This window comes from Hemiscyllium ocellatum, chromosome 25, assembly GCF_020745735.1.
Source record: "Hemiscyllium ocellatum isolate sHemOce1 chromosome 25, sHemOce1.pat.X.cur, whole genome shotgun sequence".
Taxonomy (NCBI): Eukaryota; Metazoa; Chordata; class Chondrichthyes; order Orectolobiformes; family Hemiscylliidae; genus Hemiscyllium; species Hemiscyllium ocellatum.
In genome coordinates this window covers 37430142-37452234 of record NC_083425.1, presented here as the reverse complement: position 1 = coordinate 37452234, position 22093 = coordinate 37430142, and the positions used below count along the sequence as shown (strand labels likewise).

The following is a 22093-nucleotide window of genomic DNA, read 5'->3' as shown; positions in this document are numbered from 1 at the left end:
CGTTAGGTCTCTTATATATCTTTCCCCTCTCACCCTAAACTTATGCCCTCTAGTTCTGGACTCCCCGATCCCAGGGAAAAGACTTTGTCTATTTATCATATCCATGCCCCTCATAATTTTATAAACCTCTGTAAGGTCACCCCTCAGCCTCCGACGCTCCAGGGAAAACAGCCCCAGCCTGTTCAGCCTTTCCCTGTAGCTCAGATCCTCCAACCCTGGCAACATTCTTGTAAATCTTTTCTGAACCCTTTCAAGTTGCACAACATCTTTCCGATAGGAAGGAGACTAGAATTGCACGCAATATTCCAACAGTGGCCTAACCAATGTCCTGTACAGCCGCAACATGACCTCCCAGCTCCTGTACTCAATACTCTGATCAATAAAGGAAAGCATACCAAACGCCTTCTTCACTATCCTATCTATCTGCTACTCCATTTTCAAGGAGCTATGAACCTGTACTTCAAGGTCTCTTTGTTCAACAACACTCCCTAGGACCTTATTATTAAGTGTATAAGTCCTGCTAAGATTTGCTTTTCCAAAATGCAGCACCTCGCATTTATCTGAATTAAACTCCATCTGCCACTTCTCATCCCATTGGCCCAACTGGTCCAGATCCTGTTGTAATCTGAGGTAACTCTCTTCGCTGTCCACTACATCTCCAATTTTGATGTCATTTGCAAACTTACTAATTATCCCTCTTATGCTCGCACCCAAATCATTTATGTAAATGACAAAAAGTAGAGGACCCAGCACCGACCCTTGTGGTACTCCACTGGTCACAGGCCTCCAGTCTGTAAAACAACCCTCCACCACCACACTGTGTCTTCTACCTTTGAGCCAGTTCTGTATCCAACTGGCTAGTTCTCCCTGTATTCCATGAGATCTAACCTTGCTAATCAATCTCCCATGGGGAACCTTGTCCAACGCCTTACTGAAGTCCATATAGATCACATCTACTGCTCTGCCCTCATCAATCTTCTTTGTTACTTCTTCAAAAAACTAAACCAAGTTTGTGAGACATGATTTCCTATGCACAAAGCCATGTTGACTATCTATAATCAGTCCTTGCCTTTCCAAATACATGTACATCCTGTCCCTCAGGATTCCCTCCAACAACTTGCCCACCACTGAGGTCAGGCTCACCAGTCTATAGTTCCCTGGCTTGTCTTTACCGCCGTTCTTTAACATTGGCACCACGTTTGCCAACCTCCAGTCTTCCGCCACCTCACCTATGACTATCAATGATACAAATATCTCAGCAAGAGGTCCAGCAATCACTTCTCTAGCTTCCCACAGAGTTCTCGGTACACTTGATCAGGTCCTGGGGATTTATCCACCTTTAACCGTTTCAAGATATCCAGCACTTCCTCCTCTGTAATCTGGACATTTTGCAAGATGTCACCATCTATTTCCCTACAGTCTATATCTTCCATATCCTTTTCCACAGTAAGTACTGATGAAAAATATTCATTTAATGTCTCCCCCATTTTCTGTGGCTCCACACAAAGGTCGCCTTGCTGATCTTTGACGGGCCCTATTCTCTCCCTCGTTACCCTTTTGTCCTTCATATATTTGTAAAAACCCTTTGGATTCTCCTTAATTCTATTTGCCAAAGCTATCTCATATCCCCTTTTTGCCCTCCTGATTTCCCTCTTAAGTATACTCCTACTACCTTTATACTCTTCTAAGGATTCATTTGATATATCCTGTCTATACCTGACATATTCTTCCTTCTTTCTCTTAACCAAACTGTCAATTTCTTTAGTCATCCAGCATTCCCTATACCTACCAGCCTTCCCTTTCACCCTGACAGGAATATACTTTCTCTGGACTCTTGTTATCTCTCACCTTCTATGTATAAGGCCACATATGGCAGGGAGGATCACAGCACTGTGGTCCAGAATGCCATTCAAGAACGAGGGAGAAAAGAGAAATGTAGCAGTAATCAGGAATAAAATTGTTAGGGGTACATATTGTTCTCAGCAAAGGCAAGTAAGTCTTGAAGGCTGTGTTACCTACCTGATACCAAGTTTCAGAACCCCAGTTCTAAGGTGGAGAATAACATGAAGTGAGAGGTGAAGGATCCACTTGTTGTGGTTCCGATTCATGGGTGACTGGTATCAATACTAGAGAAAGATAAAGCTGTGCTATTGGAACTGGCACTGTCCTGACAAACCAAATAGCTAGGGTTGTAGGTAGGACTTTAAACAAATTCATGGGAGGGAGGATTCATTCACAAGTTCTAAAAGTAACAAGTTCTAAAAATTGTCAATAAAAAATACCAGAGAGCAGAGATGCATGTTAATGAAGAGGTAAATGATTATTTAAATGTGACAATAGGAGAAAATATACATAGAGGAGTGCAGTAAAATTAGAATCCAAGTTAAGTAAAAATGACCAAGTATCAACGGTTAAGACTCTTTACTGAATGCATGTAGCATTTCTAACACGACAGATGAGTTGATGAAAAAATGGAAATACATAAATGTGATATAATTGATTTTATGGAGAGACACAGTTATAGGTTGACCAAGGTTGAGGGGGTGGATCTCAATATTCAAGGGTACTCAAGATGCTCGAAGAATGGGCCAAAGGGAAAAAGAGGTAGATTAGCTTTGTTAATAAAGGAAGACATCATTGTGGGAGTGAATATTAATATAGGGGAAATAGATTGTGATGTGGAAACAGTTTGGGTGGAAATAAGTAAAAGAGACAAGTCATGAGTGGAAGATGTGGACAGGTCTCAGTGTCAGACAAAGTATAGATTGGGAAATGATAGATGCATGTAAGGAGATTTCCAAAAGGCCTTCAATACAGTGCCACGTCACTGGTTATTGCACTTTATTGGGGGTAATGTATTAGGATGGATTCAACGATTACACAGGAGATAGATATTTGGAATTAAGGAGGCTTTTGCAGGTTGGAAAGCTGTAACTAGTGGATTAACATGCTCTCAATATTTTTACTATGTCTATGAAGGACTTGGAAGAGGGGCTACAGTGTGATGTAACCCAGTTTTCTGATGATACAGTAATAGCTGGGAGAGCATGATATGATCCTATCTGAGAACCAGAGGATTGAATATGATGGGAATGGATTTATGTGCATTACATGAGCATGCATCGCCATACCAGGTCCTGAGGCTTTACCCAGTATGTGATTGGGAGACACAGTGCCCAGGAAGTATTTCAGCACTGACAGCATGAGATGACTGTCTATCCTTCAGTTTCCACCATCCATGTGATGCAGAGGCTTGCAGACAGTTATCCTATGGTATGCCAGTGCAGTAGGACATTTAGTCTGAGCGATACCTCTGATTGGCAGCTTACAGTAAGGAGGTGGTGCCACGGAGATTTTTCATCTTCTTCCTGCACTGGATATGAATCCATTTATGAGAACCATAGGTGCTGATCTCACTGTGACCCTTAGCTCAGGCTGCCCATGTCTTGCTGCTATCTCTGGGGAAGAAACCCTCCCATCTTTGTGGGACAGCTCTGTTTGATTAGACTGGCCAAAGTTAATTATGTTATAAACTTTGCAAAATGTGAGTGCTTGGTGCTGCTTCAAGATGACAATACAAATGTGAAAGCATCTATGTTGAATCTAATACGCATCAAGGAAAATGAGAGAAAGGTTTTTAGTCTTCACTGGATTCTTAATAGTTCGAGATGCACTTAATCTAAAGGCCAGATTTTCCGAGGATTACCACTTTGCTCTTTCATTTTTATGAAACAATTCTGCACTTCTGACACAGATTATGATCAGGACAACATCAGGAACATGGAGCTGTACCTCCATTCTGACAGCTCCCCCACAGCATGGAATAGTCAGCAAACCACGCCCTCTTTCTCACAACCATCAGTTGCCATGTTGTTAAATTTAACGGTTCAGCATGACAAACAGCTAGATGGAGAGCTGCTGTCAAAAGGTAAGTACAGGGAGGGCCAGAGGCCAGGTCGGGTACTAGGTTGGTAAGGTGCCAAATGGATAGGACTAGGTGCCAGGGAAGTCCTGTACCAGGTTAGGAGAGATAGTTTGCATGTTATGCAGGGTTCTTGGTGGGTAAAGTGTCTGGTGGGTTGGAGGTAGTCTGCAAGGTGGGTTAGTGCCAAATAAGTATAATGCCACAGTGGTATGGTGGCCAGTGTAGGGGGTATCTCGCCATGTGGGTAGGGTGCCAGGTAAGGGTAGTGTTTTGTGTTGGTCGGAGTGGTTAGCTGATGTAGGTTTCTGATGGTGCTGCTGGAGTGAGCTAGCCTCAATTACTGGTTGTTGACGGTTAATGTCAGCTTCAGCTGCTTGGTGTTAGGTTCAGGAGGGGTACGTGAGTTGTGAGGTTCTGAGTGATGACGGAGTGTCACTGGGGCCAGTGGTGGGGGGTGTTGGTTACGGGGATGTGGGGGCTGCCAGATACAGTGGTTGGTGGTATGGAGTCCCTGGGGTGACGGGTGTCACATGCAGAAGCTGGGGACCTCAGGTTCTAGGATTAGAGGGGCTATTGGGGCAGGGTTGAGGAGGTGTAAGGTGTCTGGGGGAGGTATATTTGAGGTGGGGGTGGGGGGGACAGTGTAGCAAGTGTGGGCTTAGTTGAATAGTTGAATGGATAATATCTAACTCTTTTCCTGAGTAATTATTTACAACTTCAACATAGCCCTCCAAATTCTGCAATGTAAATGATGACTTTGGAGGATTCAGGGGAATTACCCCCACAAATGTTTCAATTTCCCAAGAAATCCCTTCCATATCCGCAATGTTTGGCATCCTGCAGAAATGATTCTGTGACCATTGGAAACTCCAGGCATGGAGTCATCGAGTCATAGAGATGTACAGCATGGAAACAGACCCTTCGATCCAACCCATCCATGCCGACCAGATATCCCAACCCAATCTAGTCCCACCTGCCAGTACCCGGGGCCCAAATCCCTCCAAACCCTTCCTATTCATATACCCATCCAAATGCCTCTTAAATGTTGCAATTGTGCCAGCCTCCACCACATCCTCTGGCAGTTCATTCCATACACGTACCACCCTCTACATGAAAAAGTTGCCCCTTAGGTCTCTTTTATATCTTTCTCCTCTCACCCTAAACCTATGCCCTCTAGTTCTGGACTCCCCACCCAGGGAAAAGACTTTGTCTATTTATCCGATCCATGCCCCTCATAATTTTGTAAACCTCTATAAAGTCACCCCTCAGCCTCCGACGTTCCAGGGAAAACAACCCCAGCCTGTTCAGCCTCTCCCTGTAGCTCAGATCTCCAACCCTGGCAACATCCTTGTAAATCTTTTCTGAACCCTTCCAGGTTTCACAGCATCTTTCCAATAGGAAGGAGACCAGAATTGCACGCAATATTCCAACAGTGGCCTAACCAATGTCCTGTACAGCCACAACATGACCTCCCAACTCCTGTACTCAATACTCTGACCAATCAAGGAAAGCATACCAAACGTCTTCTTCACTATCCTATCTACCTGTGACTCCACTTTCAAGGATAACAACATGCTGGTGTTTCAAATATTTTAAGAATAAAGAACCACAAGCTGTTTTGATGTTATGAGTAATTACACTAAAATCTGTGCTTGTTGCATGAAATAAAATATAATTGCTGATTTTCTTTAATATGGTATAGGAGAGAAGCAAACTGAGGTTTTCATTAAGTACCTGATGTCCGAATCCTGCTAAATCATAATGATCAAATTTGTTTGGTTTTTTTATTGATTACGTCCCAATGATTATCCCAATCTAATCAAATCAAAATCAGAATAAACTAACCATGTTTTGACAAACAATCCATAGTTGATAAGTTAAATATTAAATAACAGATACAACTAAGATGTTATGAGCCAGTCCACTCAGCACTTAATTTGTTCATGAGATATTGCCCATCACTGACAAGTCCAGCATCCATCACCCATCCTTAAGCTGATATCCCAAACAACTGCAGTTATGGAATGTATGAACACCCACAGCACTGTTCTGGACCTTGACTCAGTGACAGAGAATAAAGAAGGATGGTGTGTGGCCTGAAGGGAACCCACAGATGACAAAGTTTTTGTGGATCATATGGTACAGGTCCCAGGTTTGGAAGCTCCTCTTTGGAAGCTTTGCTCAATTGCTGTAATGTATCGTGATGGTGGTACACGCTGCTGCTACTGTTCACTCTTTGCTTCATTGTGTTGCATTGTCCATGCAACTAACAGATGAGAAATTCCCCAAGATTGGTGAGTCTTTCTCTGGTCGATAGAAACAGGAGTAGGCCATCAGCCTCTCGAGCCTGTTCCACCATTCAGTGAGGTCATGATTGATCTGTGGCGCAACTCCATTTTCCTGACTTTGGCCCACATCCCTTTTGGTAGTTGTTGTTTTCTGTTGAATTATCACTTGACCGCATATACCAAAGAAAATGGATTACTGAATGGCTGTAAAATTTTAAAATTACTTCCTTTTATCTTTCGATATGTGGTGTACCTCTTTAGATAGTTTTGTTTCACTGCTGTCATTCAATGTGTTGTTGAACTCAGTGCACCATTCACGAATATTCTCAGCTTGCCCCATGTGTCATGCAGCCAAAGTCGTTTAATTTAGATTCCCATGCATTATTTTCCTTGTTTAGTCTGATTACTCTGCATTTTTCTATATTAAAGTATATTGTTGCTTTCAACTTATTGCTTGATATTTGATATGCCTGTTCCCCGACTGAAGGGCGACACTGATTCATTGGGTGTCAGCAAATAAATTATCTCGATTTAGTTTTATTTTCCCTTGTTATATCCTAACCTCATGATATGGTTGAACAAAAGAGAGGATAGTGTATGCTACCTTAAACTATCACAGACAGTTATGAGTGCATTCAGTGAATTATCAAGTTATGTACATATCTGTATCTATCAAATTGCCCACGTATTGACTAAACATAAATATAGCCAGGTTCTTTATTTAGATTCCCTACAGTGTGGAAACAGGTCCTTCAGCCCAACAAGTCCACACTGACCATCCGAAGAGTAACCCACCCAGACCCATTTCCCTCTGACCAATGCATCTAATACTATGGGCAATTTAGCTTGGCTAGTTCACCTAACCTGCATATCTTTGGACTGTGGGAGGAAACTGGAACACCCAGAGGAAACCCATGCAGACATGGGGAGAATGTGCAAACTCCACACAGACAGTTGCTCGAGCATGGAATCAAACCCGGATCCTTGGTGCTGTGAGACAGCAGTGCTAACCATGAACCACTGTGCTGCCCCGTTTGGCCTCTAACAAAACTGTACACATATTAGACAGCTAATTTCATGTAGTTCTGAATTCTGAGGAAGAGTCAGTGGATTGAAACTCTGATTTCTCTTCATAGAGCTGCTGAGCTTTTCCAGCAATTTCTATTTTTGTAATCAGTGTCATGCAGAGCTTTCCATATTAATTGCCTCTGTTATATATCTACAATTAAAGAACAAAGCAAAATCAATCATGTATTTAACGTAACACCCTTACAATAAACATGCCAAAATTATTCACAATGTATAAGATAATTTACAAAAATGAAATGAAAGAAAATTCAACAATCTGTTTGAAGAAATGCCTAGCTTTCATTACATACTTTTACAGATTGGTGACTGAGTATTGCACTGTCAAAGATTTCTGATGAAACCTTAAACAAAAGCCCATGTGCATATCTAATGTTTTAAAAGGAATAAGGGAAGGGCTTTCAATATCTTAAAAAACACCTAACCTACAATTCACAAGCATTGCAATAATGAGCTGTGGGCAGTGAAATATCTCCACAGAGACTGGTGTCCCATCACGAAATCACCCTTTATTTACATGTGGACACTTCTCAACACTGATGCAGCTCTCAGAGTGAACAGAAACTTTGACACTCCTGTTTATACCTGTCAGCCAGATTAACAGCCCCAATCAGAAACTCATACTCTATAAGGTCCACCTGGCTGACCTTGTTATAATCATTACAGGCACTAGTTGGGAAACCTGTAGTAGCACAGAGGATTTGAACTTCAAGCATTATTCTCAAGTAGCTTCTTAAAGAAAGAGAAATTCCAGAGATGCAGTCGATACTGGATCCAATCAAGAGGGCGATGCAGCCTTTATTTGTGATGAAAGGGATGTGATCCAAAGAGGGCGGAATGAATTCAGGACTTGATAGATTGGGAAAACTGAAGAGTCCAGAAAGTGAAGAAATCAGAAGAGGTGTATGCATCCATGAGTAGGAAGACAGTGGCAGGGGAAGGGAGTATCCCAAGAGTAAGGGTGTTTGTAGTCAGGAGAGAAAGAGGCAAAGTAGACAAGGACCCTAATGGCTGGAAACAACCTCTGATCTAGAACAGTGGTTCCTGTAGTATTCAGCTCTCCATTCATGCACATTTTTATCTGAAAAGAACTTGCCTTTTGGTGGAAGCCGACAGCAGCCTATTTGAGTTTAGTACAAACTCCAATTTTAGGCCTTTTTTCTGTTCCTGCTTTATATTAATGATCTAGATCTTGGAGTGCAGTGTCAACTTTTAAATTTATGTATGATATGATACACAATTTGGAAGCATGTAAATTGGAGAAGGACAATGAAAAACAACAAAAGATCATTTTCAATTTGATTGAGTGGGTGGACAATTGCAGATGGAGATGAATGCAATGAAGTGTGAGGTGATACATTTTGGCAGATAGAACTTAGTGATATAGTATAAGATAAAGGGTGCTACCCTAAAAGGTGTGCAGAAGCAGTGAGACCCAGGTATATGTACATTTGTCAATAAAGGACAGATAATGAAAAATTAATGGATAAAGTATCCTTGGCTTTATTAACAGGGACATTGAGTAAAGGAATAAGGGTGATATGTTGAACTTGTATAAGGCATTAGTAAGACCTCAGCTGGAATATTGTGTACTGTTCTGGGTGCCACACATCAAGAAGGGTGTGAACACATTGGAGAGAGTTTAATGGAAGTTAACAACAGTAATTGCAAGAAGGAGAAATTTAAACTCTCAAGATAAATTAGAGAAATTGTTAGTGTTTTCCTCAAGTGAAAAAGATTAAGAGGACAATTGATAGAGATTTTCAAACTCATAATGGGTTGAACTGAGAAGTTGTTCCCTCATAAAAGGATTAAGAATGAGAAGGCATAGATGTGAGCCATTTTGCCAAAACAAAAGGAAATGTAATGAGAGAAAAATATTTTTCATGCAGCAAGTACTACACTCAGCTGCAAGAAGAAACATCCTTTTCACTTCAGACTTGTCAAGGTCATTCAGGAACCTATACACTTCAGTCAAATTGTTCCTCACTCTTCTGAACTGAAGTGGAAAAAAATCCAGTCTGTTTACCCGATCCTCACAAGACAACCTGCTCACTCCACATATCAGTCAAGTGAAACTCCTCTCAATCACCTCCAATGCATTTACATCCTTGCTTAAATAAGGAGTACCAAAACTGCACACAGTATTTGAGTTGCAGTCTCACTAATGCCCTGTATAAATGAAGCATCAAAACCTTACTTTAGTATTTAATTCCTCTCATAATAAAGGATAATGTCTGATTAGGTTTATGACTATAAACTGCACATGCACACTAACATTTTGAGATTCGTGCACTAGAAACTGGCATTCGCTATTTTAGTAATGCTCTGCTTTTTCATTCTTCCTACTACGGTGGCTCAGTGGTTAGCACTGCTGCCTCACAGCACCAGGGACCCAGGTTTGATTCCAGCCTTGGGCAACTGTCTGTGTGGAGTTTGCACATTCTCCCCCTGTCTGCCTGGGTTTCCTTAAGATGCTTCTGGTTTCCTTCCACAGTCCAAAAATATACAGGTTAGGTGAACAGGCCATGCTAAATTGCCTATAATGTTCAGGGATGTGCAAGTTAGGTGCATTGGTCAGGGGTAAATGTAGGGTAGGGGAATGGGTCAGGGTGGGTTATTCTTTAGAGAGTCGCTGTGGAGTTGTTGGGCCAAATGTCCTGTTGCCACCCTATAGGGATTCTATGAAAGTGAACAACTTCATGTTTTTCCACAGCACAGTCCATGTGCCAGATTTTTGCTGACTCACTCAATCTGTCTATATATATGTCTTCAAATCCCCAATGCCTCTTTCACAGCAAATAGTCCTAACCATCTGGATGTAGGTTTGCTGGCTGTTTTGGAAGGTTCGTTTTCAGACGTTTCATCACCATACTAAGTAACATCTTCACTGAACCTCCGGATGAAGCACTGGTGGTGTAGCCCACTTCCTATTTATATGTTTGGGTTTCCTTAGGTTGGTGACATCATTTCCCACGATGATGTCATTTCCTGTGTTTTTCTCTCGGGGGTGGTAAATGGGATCCAAGTCACTGTGTTTGTTGACAGAGTTCTGGTTGGAATGCTGTGCTTCTAGGAATTCTCATCCATCTCTCTGTTTGGCTTGTCCCTGCACAGATCTGTATGAGACTCTATCACAACCTGATCTACAATAAATTGTATAAATTGTAGGTGATAATTATATTCTAATGAAGGAAAATGGGACATTTCTGTATCAATCTTTACCTCACCATCACCTTTTGAGGGGCAATTTGGAACGGGTAGCTAATGCTGCCCTTGTCAGTGATACCCACAACTCATGAAAGAATAAATCTCTGTTCCTCATCACTGGAAATATTGTCTGACCAAATTGCTTCAAAATAAAATCATGAGGGGCATGGATAGGGTAAATAGCCAAGGTCTTTTCCCTTGGGTTAGAGAGTCCAGAACTAAAAAGCACAGGTTAAAGGTGAGATGGGAAAGATGTAAAAGGGGACCTAAAGGGGCAACTTTTTCCCACAGAGAGTGGTCCTTGGTGGAATGAGCTGCCAGAGGAAGTGGAGGAGAATGGTACAAATACAACATTTAAAAGGCATCTGGATGGGTTGAGGGGATATGGGCCAAATGCTGGCAAATGGGATTAGATTAATTTAGGATATCTGGTTGACAAGTTGGACCAAAGGGTCTGTTTCCATGCTGTACATCTCTGTGACATGAAGTAATTTAAGTTTTGAAGTTATTTTATGAATAGTGCACAGTGTATGGCAAAGGTGACACCTGTCCAACATTGTGCAGTATATCACAGAACATATATTGCTGCTGAGGGATAGTTCCACCTCAGGAGGAGAATCTAGAATTCGGGACATCGTTTCAACAAAGATGGTGATGACAAAGAATCTCTTCTCACTGACTCCCAGTGGAAGCTAGATCTTTGAATATACTTAATTGTGTTGGGCAGATTTTTGACAGCAAGGGTTATGAGGGACAGGAAGAAAAGTGGAGCTAAGGCCATAATCTTATTGATTGGTGGCACAATATCAAGGGCTGAGTGGCCTACTCCTGCTCCTGTTCCTTATGTTCTTTGATGCTAATCAGATCTGATTGCGTTTGTTGTCACCACAACTGGATGGGACACACTCATTGCCCATGCAGTCACAGTACTAGTGTTGTCACGACTAGCAACGCAGCAGCCAGGTGCCGGCAATAAAGAATGGAAGCAAAACAAAAGGAGTTTCCTGAATGTTTAAAATTAATTCAAGTCCTCGGATTGTGATTTGCTCATTGCCCCACTCCAAGCACTAATCCTCACCACACCTGATGCCTCATTGTCTCCGTCTCGCTCAGTGTGAGTGGGAAGGTGGCAGTGAGGGGTCAGGAGCAGAGGGACCGCCATTGCACAGGCCATCGGGATGCCGAGTGAAGTGGCAAGTGAGAGATCTTGGGGGCTGAATGAAGCCGGGAGGAAAGATGAGCATTGAAAACACAGAGCTGAGCTGCAATTAGAGAATGGAAAGGGATTCTTGAGCATCAGTGACAACACTCAGTGAATGTGAACCAAGTCAGCTGTCCCTCCTAACTCCAGGCACACAGTGATTACATCAGCAGTGCCATCTTTCTCTGCTAGTGTGGGGCCGGGAGATACTCCCTATATGTAACTGAATGAATTATCCGTGAAGACTTTTGACTTGTTTGCATATACAAATTTATTAAATACTTCTTGGCAGTTTCAGTTGCATTAAAATAAATATACAAATTCACCCTGAATGTTTTACAATTAGATATATTTATATCTTAGCCTTGATTTTCCAAATTTAAGTCAATGGCAAGGTAAATTATCATCAGTAAGATTTTGAAAACCAACTTGATATATTGTTTGAGGCATAGTATTTTGTTCAGTTAGTGGTGTTGTGTTGGTTGATTAGTAAAACTGCAATCACATTGTTTTTCTAAGGAGGTTAGCCGCTCTTTCCTCAGATACCAGAAGAAACATCACGACCTATTACATTGGAACTGCTGTGATGTAGCTTTCAGAAAACAGTGCTGTGAGATCCATTGTAGAGGCAATTTGAATTTTACACTACTGTGTTTTGTCAGCCTGGGTTTAACGAGTTGACAGATACAGAGATTTATTTAGAGCTGAAAATGTGTTGCTGGTTAAAGCGCTGCAGATCAGGCAGCATCCAAGGAACAGGAAATTCGACGTTTCGGGCCAATGGCCCGAATTGTCGAATTTCCTGTTCCTTGGATGCTGCCTGACCTGCTGCGCTTTAACCAGCAACACATTTTCAACTCTGATCTCCAGCATCTGCAGACCTCACTTTTTACACAGAGATCTATTTAACCTGGTAAGTTGCAAGCTGAGGGAAAGTGGTATCATTGTATTTTGAAAGCTCCATTTTGTGCTTAAAGACAAATTGGAATTGACCAAGCCAAACCTGAGTCTCCTCCCGAATGTCCCATCAGAATTTGCAGCACACAAAATAAACCTGGTGACCGTGATGGTCAGTCTCACTGCACAGTTACCTGTCTCAGGTGATCTACTATCATTTAAACATAAGGTCCAGGTCAGTATTAAATTGCTAAAATATCTTAAAGTACCAAAATGCATTTTGGGTTGAGATGTCTGAAAATTAAGCTTAATAATTAAAAACCAAACCAGTTGCACTGCTGGAATATAGAGCTAGTCTCAGCGATCATGACCATGACAACCATCATTAATGCAGCTTGGAGTGGCTGAATACCCCATTGTTAATATTTATACTATATGTGCAGAATGATGCCAAGCCAAGAAGAAATAGTCTTAGCCCCTATTGCTTTCAGCCTTGTGGTAAGGGCCTGTTTTCATCAGATGGAAAGTTCCAGGGGCTCCCAAACATTCAACCCCAAGTATGCATGAAGAAGCCTATAACTTTATCATCCTGGAATTAGCTTGCTGAAGAATTTTCTGCTAATGCTTTCTTATTAATAAGAGGTGCTTTCTTATTTTCATGTGTATATCTAGCACATATTGGCCATCTCTAATTACCATCAAACTGAGTAGTTTGCTAAGCCATTTCAGAGGGCAGTTAAGAGTCAACCACATTGCTGTTGATCTGGAGTCACATGGAGACAAGACCAGATGAGAGTTTCCTTCCTTAAAGGATATTCATGAACTAGATAAGTTTTTAGAAAAATTAATGATGGTTGTCATGGTCATGATCGCTGAGACTAGCTTCTATATTCCAGCAGCTATAATGGTAAGATTTGAACCCTTGTCCCCAAAGCATTAAGGGCTGTGCCTTCTGGGTTGCCACACTGTCACAATTGAGTGATGCTGTCCCATTTGCAGTATGCAGTAAAACCTTGAAAAGTTAGGCTGATATTTAATTATATTCAATGTAGACTTTGCCATGTGGAATAATACAGCATCCCACTCTCCATGAGCAGCACTTTGTAACATTGGGGGGCAAATAACAGTAGCAAAATATCACTTCCTTCAAAATGTAATGTTGTTCATTTTAAAAGGGAGAGAAAAAGAACGAAGTGTTATTTGAATGAAAAAAAAAGTTGCATAAAACTGCAACACTAAAGGACTTGGGGGGAACTTGTGCACAAAACACAGAAATCTAAAATACAGATGCAGCAAGTAATCAGGAAAGCTAATGGAATGCTGGCCTTTATCTCAAGGCAGTTGGAGTAGAAAAGTAGGGAAGTCTTACTGCAGTTGTTCAATCTAGAGTACTGTATGTAGTTTTGTCCCTTTATTTAAGGAAAGATATCATGTCATTGGAGGTAGTTCACAGAAGGTTCATTAGGTAGGGAGGGCTTGTCTTATGAGCAAAGATTAAACAGATTGGCATCCTACTAACTGGAATTTAGAAGAATGAGAGGTAATCTCATTGAAACCTATAGGATTCCTAAGGGGCTTGACAGGGTAAATGCTGAGATGATGTTTCCCCTCATGGGAGAGTCTAGGACCAGAGGGTGTCGTCTCAGAATAAAGGGGCATCAATTTAAGACTGAGATGAGGAGGAATTTCTTCTCTCAGAGGATTGTGAGTCTTTGGAGTTCTTTGCTGCCAAGAGCTATGGGGCAGAGTCCTTGTGTATAATTAAGGTGAGATAGATAAATCCTTAAGGATTATGGGGAAAGGACAGGAAAATGGAAGTGAGGAATTTGGATTAGCCATGATGCTCTGGAATGACAGAGCAGACTTGAGGGGCCGAACGGCTTACTCATAATCCTATTTCTTATGGTGTTTCGATAAATTTCAGACACATAAAACCAATTCTGAGGTGGATTGACATGGGAATGCATGACAGTCAATGTGCATATGGTAAAGAGCCGTGGACAACAAATGAGAGAAATGGGCAACTAAATCTGATTTTGATGTACAGGAAGCTCTGACTTGCTCTGGTTGTAAAGGAAGGAACAGCAATTGGACTGAGAGAAATACTGAGTACCACAGAATTGTGAAAACTAATCGATAGACTATGGGCTCTGTTATGACTATCAGAACAGAAGTGTTTTACTTACTTGTTACAAAGAAATTATATAGTTAGGATATCTCAGCTTAATGTATTGATACATTAGAGTAATTTGGGAAATGTAATGCAGATAAAATAGTTACAATCTTGTGCAATAATTTTATTCCTTTAAATACATGGCCAACAAATAATCTAAAATCTACCTTCCAGGTAATGTACAGGGTGAGTGCTTCACAGGCAAGTTTAAAAGTTACACAGCATGCCAAATGGCAATATATTGTCAAGAAACAACCTTTTTGATGAGGTTGAGACTTTGTTTATGCCACGTTTCCAAAAAAATCAAACCAAAGATCTCCCAGTGACTGTAGCTGAATTTGTACAGAAATGGAAACTTTCACATTTTGCTACGAAAATGTTTATGTTGTTTCTGCAAATTCCGAATTATGTAATTGGGATTGCTGTTGCCTTTCGAAAATGAAAATTAAACCTCAAAAGGAATATTATATTACAGTTCATTTATAATGATAGCTTCTGCAGAAAGAGTTCAATATAATGTGGCTCATGTCCTGCTTCTTTACAGGAAGATGCTGAAGATGTGCGGTGACACAGAAGACAGGCTAGCCCAGGAACTTATCCTCTTCGAACTACAGATAGAACGAGATGTGATAGAGCCACTGTTTGTGTTAGCTGAGGTAAGAATTGTGTCGAGATTTCCCTGGATAGCCAGGAGCTCTTCCTATATAATAAAAACAAAGCATCTGAAATAAAAATACCTGTTGAAGAAGATAATAGGTCAGATCACATTCTTGAAGACCAAAGACAGATTGAGCTAGAATTTATTTAGGCTATTCTCCAGTCATATGGGACCTCACCTGTAGCTAAAGGGTATACAAAGGTCTCTGTCAAGACTCTAGCAATCTGTTCCCTCTCCTCCCTCAGTATCCTGGGAAAACCTCATCAGGTGCTGGGGACTTACCTACCTTAATGTTTTCAAGACACCCAACGTTATCTCCTTTTTAATATTAACATGCCTTCGAATATCAACATACTTCTCCCCAATCTTACCGTCATCCATATAATCCATATCATCATCCATACCATCCATGTCCTTTCCCCTGTTGAATACCGATGCAAAGTACTTATGAAGGATCTCACCCACTTCCTCTGGCTCCATGCATGAATTCCCTCCTTTGTCCTTGAGTGGATCTATCCTTTCCCTAGCTACCCTTCTGCTCCTTGTCTTTCTGTTCAATGCCTTGGATTCTTCTTAATCCTACTTGCCTAGGATATTTAAGGGCCCTTTAAGCCCTCCTAATTCTTCGTTTAAGTACTTTTTCCGACTTTCTTAATATTCATCAAAGATTTTGTCTGATTTCCATTTCCTAAAGCTTACATATGCTTCCTTATTCTTTTTGATTAAACTTTCGATATCTCTTGTCATCCAAGATTTCCCAAATCTTGCCACTTTTACTTTTCATCCTACAAGAACATGCTGGTCCTGAACTCTGATCAACTAGCTTTTTAAGGCTCCCTGATTTCCAGTGTGAATTTACCCTCAAACAGTTGCCTCAATCTAATTGCCCCCATTCCTCCCTCAGTTCCTGGGGAATCTGTACTCAATATGCCACTCCTTGAGTACTTATCACATTTACGTATCCATTTATAGGTCCTGGAACTATGACCAGGTGATGCTTAAAAATAGTCCTCGCTTCTTACTCAGAAGAAACACATATTTATTTAGTTCTGTCCTTTGCCTTTTCTATGTTTTCCTTTCATACTCTGTTTTATCTAATTGTGTTGTGATTACTTTCTATCATACTGTTCTTGTGCACATGTCGCCTCCGATGATTTTATCACAATTTAATGCTTATGGCCAGAATTATTTTTAGTGCTGATTATTTCCAGTATTCATTATATGCCCTTGCATTTTGAAATGTCAGTTGGCTGCAGAAAGGTACTTTCTTATTGCAGCTGGTGACATTGGATTCTTCAGTGCTCGACCCTAAATTATCGATTCTCTGTGGTTCCAAAGAAAACTAAAAGCATTTTATGTAAGTTTAGTTGAGATCAAAAAAATCCAAGAAGAAAATCACCCAGAGATAGTCAATAAAGCCGAGATGACAGATTATAACCACATGAAAGGAACCACAACATTTTCTGATGTGTAATCAACATGATCATGTTCCATCAACAACTTTTCTGTACACAACATTCCTTCCCATAAAGGAGGTTATAGCCAGGTTATCCTCGGCACCACACACTAGGGAAGGTGTGCGGGTTTTAGAAGAGTGCTTCCCAAACTCTGGATCATGAGTTCCCCTTGCAGTGTCCTTGAAACATAAGTGAGGTCACAAGCTTCCCTTCCTCCAAGACTGTGCCCTGCAGTGAGGTCCTGGTGGTAGCGAGTCCTGCCTTGTCCAGCTCCTGTCTCACTTGCTCAATGAGCTGTGGTTGAGGAGAACAACAGATTTATGGCTGGCTGGAGAGGATTCATGTGTGGGCTGGGCACCAAAAATAAAGAAGCTACCAGTCCAGCATTCACACCAAGTGAGGTGCCAGCTGAGGAGCTTCTCATGGTGGCAAGCTAAGGTGAATGGCTGCCATCATTATAGAGAATAATGTACAGTACAGTCAACAAGAGGAAAGGACTTTCACTGAATTTCAATTATCATAGAATTCTGATAGCTTGATATAAACGTACAAAAGGAAATTAAATTAGAACAATTTGACAAAGAACTTTCAAAACACAGATTTTTGTTTTGTTAATGGTTTTCTAAAATGCATTTATTGGAGTCAGGTCTCCATTCACTTTCATGTATTGAAATGGGGCCACACTGGAAAATACTGTAGGAAACATTGCTTTGGAGATGACGTAGAGCAGATTCTCAAGGATGATCCCAAGTACTGAGGGATTTCAATTACTTGGACAAGCTGTATACAAACGTATAAAATAGGAACAGAAGTGGGCAGTACAGCCACTCGAACCTGCTCTGTCATTCAACAAGATCGCAGCTGATCTATTTATGTTTCATATTCCACATTCCCATTCATCCCCAATAACTTTAATTCCCTTGCCAAACATGAATGTATTCACCTCTGTCTTAAAAATATTCAAAAACCCCTGCCATCTGAGGCAGAAAGTACTGAAACAAAACCTTCTGAAAGGAAAAAATATCATGCCCATTTCCATCCTAAAAGAGCGACCTTAATTATAAAACAATGCCTCCTATGTGCTGGAGTCACCCACAGGAGGAAATATCCTTTCCACATCCATTTTGTCAAGACCATTCAGAGTCTTATACACTTCTGTAATGTCACCATTCATTCTTCTAAACTCCAATGGAAACATGCCCAGTCTGTTCTATCTTTCATCACAAGACAATCTATACATTCCAGCTATCAATCGAATAAACCCCCTGCAAACCACCTCCAATGCCTTCACATCCTTCCTTAAATAAGGAGACGAAAATTGCACACAATTCAAGATGCAGTCTCACTGCTAACCTGTAAAATTGAAATAACAACCTTACTTTGATGTTCAGTTCATCTCATAATAAAGGATAGCATTCCATTAGCCTATCTGATTACATGTTGTACCAACATCCTAACCTTTTGTCGCTCGTACACCAGAACATTTAATTTCTCTGCATCTTGGATTTGCACAATTAGTCTCCATTTAAGTGATATTATGATTTTTTTTGTTCTTCTAGCTAAAGTGGACAATTTTGAATTTTCCCAAATTGCACTCCATCTGCCGGAATTTAGCTCACTGACTCAATCAATCTGTAACCTGGACTGCTCTCCTTTAGAATAGGAAATTTTTAGATGAGATTTGAGAGAGAATGTCCAAAGCTTCTAAATGCAGATTTCTTATCTCAATGTTTTAATTGTTGAGATTCCTTGTGTTCCACTGATGGGAATCTTAGTTTGAAGAATTAGAAATATGCTATCAAAAGTAAGTTATTATTTTCAATCAAATAAAAAGGATGAATTGACTGTTTTTCTCCTTTAGGTGGATATTCCTAATATTCAGAAACAGAGAAAACATTTAGCAAAACTTGTATTGGACATGGATTCAGCTCGAACACGGTAATCAGGATTTTTACTTTATCTTTCTGTTTGGCCGTTGAATTTATGAGAGCTAAACTACTTTACTTTCTTTGTTCCCATGTCATTATTCAATGGAGCCTTAAAGCAATTCTGATATAAAGGATTTAGCTAGAGTTGCTTGACTTCCACATAATATGATGGGAATCTTAATTTGAATAATAAAAAATATAAAATGGTAATGATAGCACGGTTAGTAAAGCACTAACAATCAGAGTGTGAGTTCACAATTGCAGCACGGCAGCTTTTCAGGTTGAAATGAGTTAATCAAATAAATCTGGAATAAACCATTAGTATCAATAATGGTGACAACGCAACAGGTTGTTGTAAAAACCAAACTGATAATGTCTTTCAGGGAAGGAAACTTGCTGAGTTTGCATATTTTGAGCAATAGTTGCAAACCCACATTAATGTCACTGCCCTGTGAAGTAATCGAGCAACCGAAGAAGACAACTCACTGTTGTATTCTCAAGGGCATTTGGCAGTCGCCCATAAATACTGGCCTTGTCAGTAACACATAACATTTGGGAATAAATCAAACTCTGTCTCCCTGCATTCCCATTCTTTGTGTTTCTCCTTCCATGTCTGTCTGTATGTATTGAGCCCTGCTATATTATAAATTGGTTCCTCTTGACATTCCCTCATGAGTAAACTGTATGGATTAGGAAGGCCCAGGGCTCTCAGTCACAGTAATGGAACCAGGGATTCTATTGCTAGAAGGGATTCTGCTGCCAGGGAATAGCAGCCTATAATTTCTGATTCTCTAAATTCCTTCAAACTAGAGCAGCATCTGTTTCTGGCCAGAGATCAGCTCTTTGAAAAGCTGGAAATGCAGCAAATTATCATAGCCAGAGGAATCTTCTGGGCAAGTTATAATCACCTGAAAAGGAATTTTCCAAATGTCCATTTCCTGCTGTTGGCTGGGAGTTTCTATTTAGTTTGTCACCTCTATTATCAGGAGAGTGTGGTGGGAAATGTATAAAACATCAGAGTTTATGTTGTGGGAGTGGATGGACAAAGGATCTTATTCCTTTCAATCATCATCATATGTTTGTATATTTTTCCTGTGTATCTGATTGTCTCTGATTATTGTTCAGACTCTCCCTTTGTCTATAAGCTCTCTTTCAGTACTTCTAATCCCATCAATAATTTTCCTAATTTTTCACCTGCTTCTCTTTTTACTTTGCTCCTTCCATCATGTCTTTTCTTATTCACTTTCCCACTCCTGTTTCTCACACATTGTCCCTTTCTTTCTATATGTGGAACCTAAAACTCACTATTGGGCAGCATAGTGGCACAGTGGTTAGCGCTGCTGCCTCACAGAGCCAGAGACCTGGGTTCAATTCCTGCCTCAGGCAACTGTCTGTGTGGAGTTTGCACATTCTCCCCGTGTCTGCGTGGGTTTCCTCCGGGTGCTCCAGTTTTCTCCCACAATCCAAAAATGCACAGGTTCAGTGAATTGGCCATGCTAAGTTGCCCATAGTGTTAGGTGAAGGGGTAAATGTAGGGGAATGGGTCTGGGTGGGTTGCGTGTCACCGGGTCAGTGTGGACTTGTTGGGCTGAAGGGCCTATTTCCACACTGTAAGCAATCTAATCTATCTCGCAGGCGGATCTCGAGACCTTGATCCTATCATAGCAGACATCAAGGTGTAAGTGTCATTTTGCTGTGTTTACCTGTACAAGGCCACTGCATCTCAGTCTCTAAATTGGAGTGGTGCTGGAAAAGCACAGTATGTCAGGCAGCATCCGAGGAGCAGGAAAATTGATGTTTCGGGCAAAAGCCCTTCATCACTGCATTTCAATGCAGAGTCCTACACATGGATTCCTCTTCTGGATGGGGTTGAATGAGAGAGTGTTGTGACAAGAGGAGGGTCGGAGATGAAAAACCAATCAAGTAGTGAGATCCTTTGTCCTGCTCCAGGCCACAAGATAGTGAGTGTACACAGCGAAAAACAGTGAGTGTGCAGAATGCAAATGAAGGTAGTAGCCTCGGATATCTAAGGCTGGGACAGGGGTACTCTGTCAGACTGCCAGAAAGTGGGTGGCTGGAATGAGCAAGGACGCTAAAGCTGGGGTGATTAGGCCCAGATCATAATAGTGAAGCAGGAGGCTTGAAAATGGCAATGAAATACAATCATTTCTAATAAATGGGAGATGGTTGTCTAGTGGTAATTTAGAGGACTAAGCTAATGTCCCAGAGTTGTCAGTTTAAACTTCCCCACAGTAATTGTTGGAATTTAAATTCATTTAATAAACCTGATACATCGGTGGTGGTGACTACATTGACCATTGTCAGGTGGTATAAAAACCCATCTTGTTCATTAATATCCTTTTAGGGAAGAAAATCTGCTGTCCGTACCTGGTCAGACCTACATGTGACTCCAAACCCACAGCAATGTGATTGGCTCTTAACAACCCTCTGAAATGGCCCAGCAAGCCACTCAGTTTAAGGGAGTTTGGAGATGAGCAACAAAACATGGCCTCGTCAGCAACAGCATGCAAGAGTAAAATCACTTAAACTTGGAGAAAAGGCCAATATTGCTACTGTTGCAAATATTCCAGTTGTAATTTTCTTTAGAAATCACAGCTACCAACATGTCAGACATGGTGGAAAGACAAAAGGCTGACTCTTATTTTTTTTACTGACTAAGTCCAAGTTGCAATGAGTGTTTTGGGGGATTGGTACCATGAGGCTGTGCATTAACTACCTACCTGACCCCATGGTGTCCCTTATGACCAACTCCGACCCCTTCTTGGATCATGCTGTTCTGAGAACAAGTCACCACTGAGCCAGTATCCCACAGTTCACCAGTGTCCCTTGCATCCATGCCCTCTTTAAAATCCTGTTGCACACCCGGACCAGCTCTCAGTCTGGAGCTGCCCTGCATGGTTCTTGACATTTACCTCAGACATGACAAATCTGTGCACAGAGACCTGGGAGTCCTGCTGGGTACTTTGGTGCCCAGGCAGCATTTCCTCTTGACTCAAGATTACTACTGGAGACCATGACACCAGACCATGCCAGCCTGTTCTGAGGTTCCACCTGGGTTAAAGTAATCTCAGCCGTTTGGAGAAATGGACTGTACCATAGAAAGAAGTTTAATGACCTTCTCCAATCTGCTGTCATTAGCGCCACCATCTTCCCTCCAATACCTAACACTCATTCTGCTCTGCTACCACACCCAACTCACACTGAGCTCAATCCTTCTCACTATTCCAGGAAACACCTTCCCTCATTTGC

At 41.2% G+C, this 22093-nt stretch overlaps 1 protein-coding gene across 6 annotated transcripts in view; it reads left to right on the top strand.

Annotated features, from left to right (window-relative positions):
• LOC132827649 (rho GTPase-activating protein 44-like) overlaps window positions 1-22093 on the top strand; it is a 309700-nt gene that overhangs the window by 201435 nt on the left and 86172 nt on the right. For all 6 annotated transcript variants that reach the window (XM_060844244.1, XM_060844241.1, XM_060844240.1 and 3 more), the window contains exons 5-6: window positions 15325-15436; window positions 18757-18833. In XM_060844244.1, the coding sequence (XP_060700227.1) occupies window positions 15325-15436; window positions 18757-18833 (189 nt within the window). The remainder of the gene's footprint in view (window positions 1-15324; window positions 15437-18756; window positions 18834-22093) is intronic.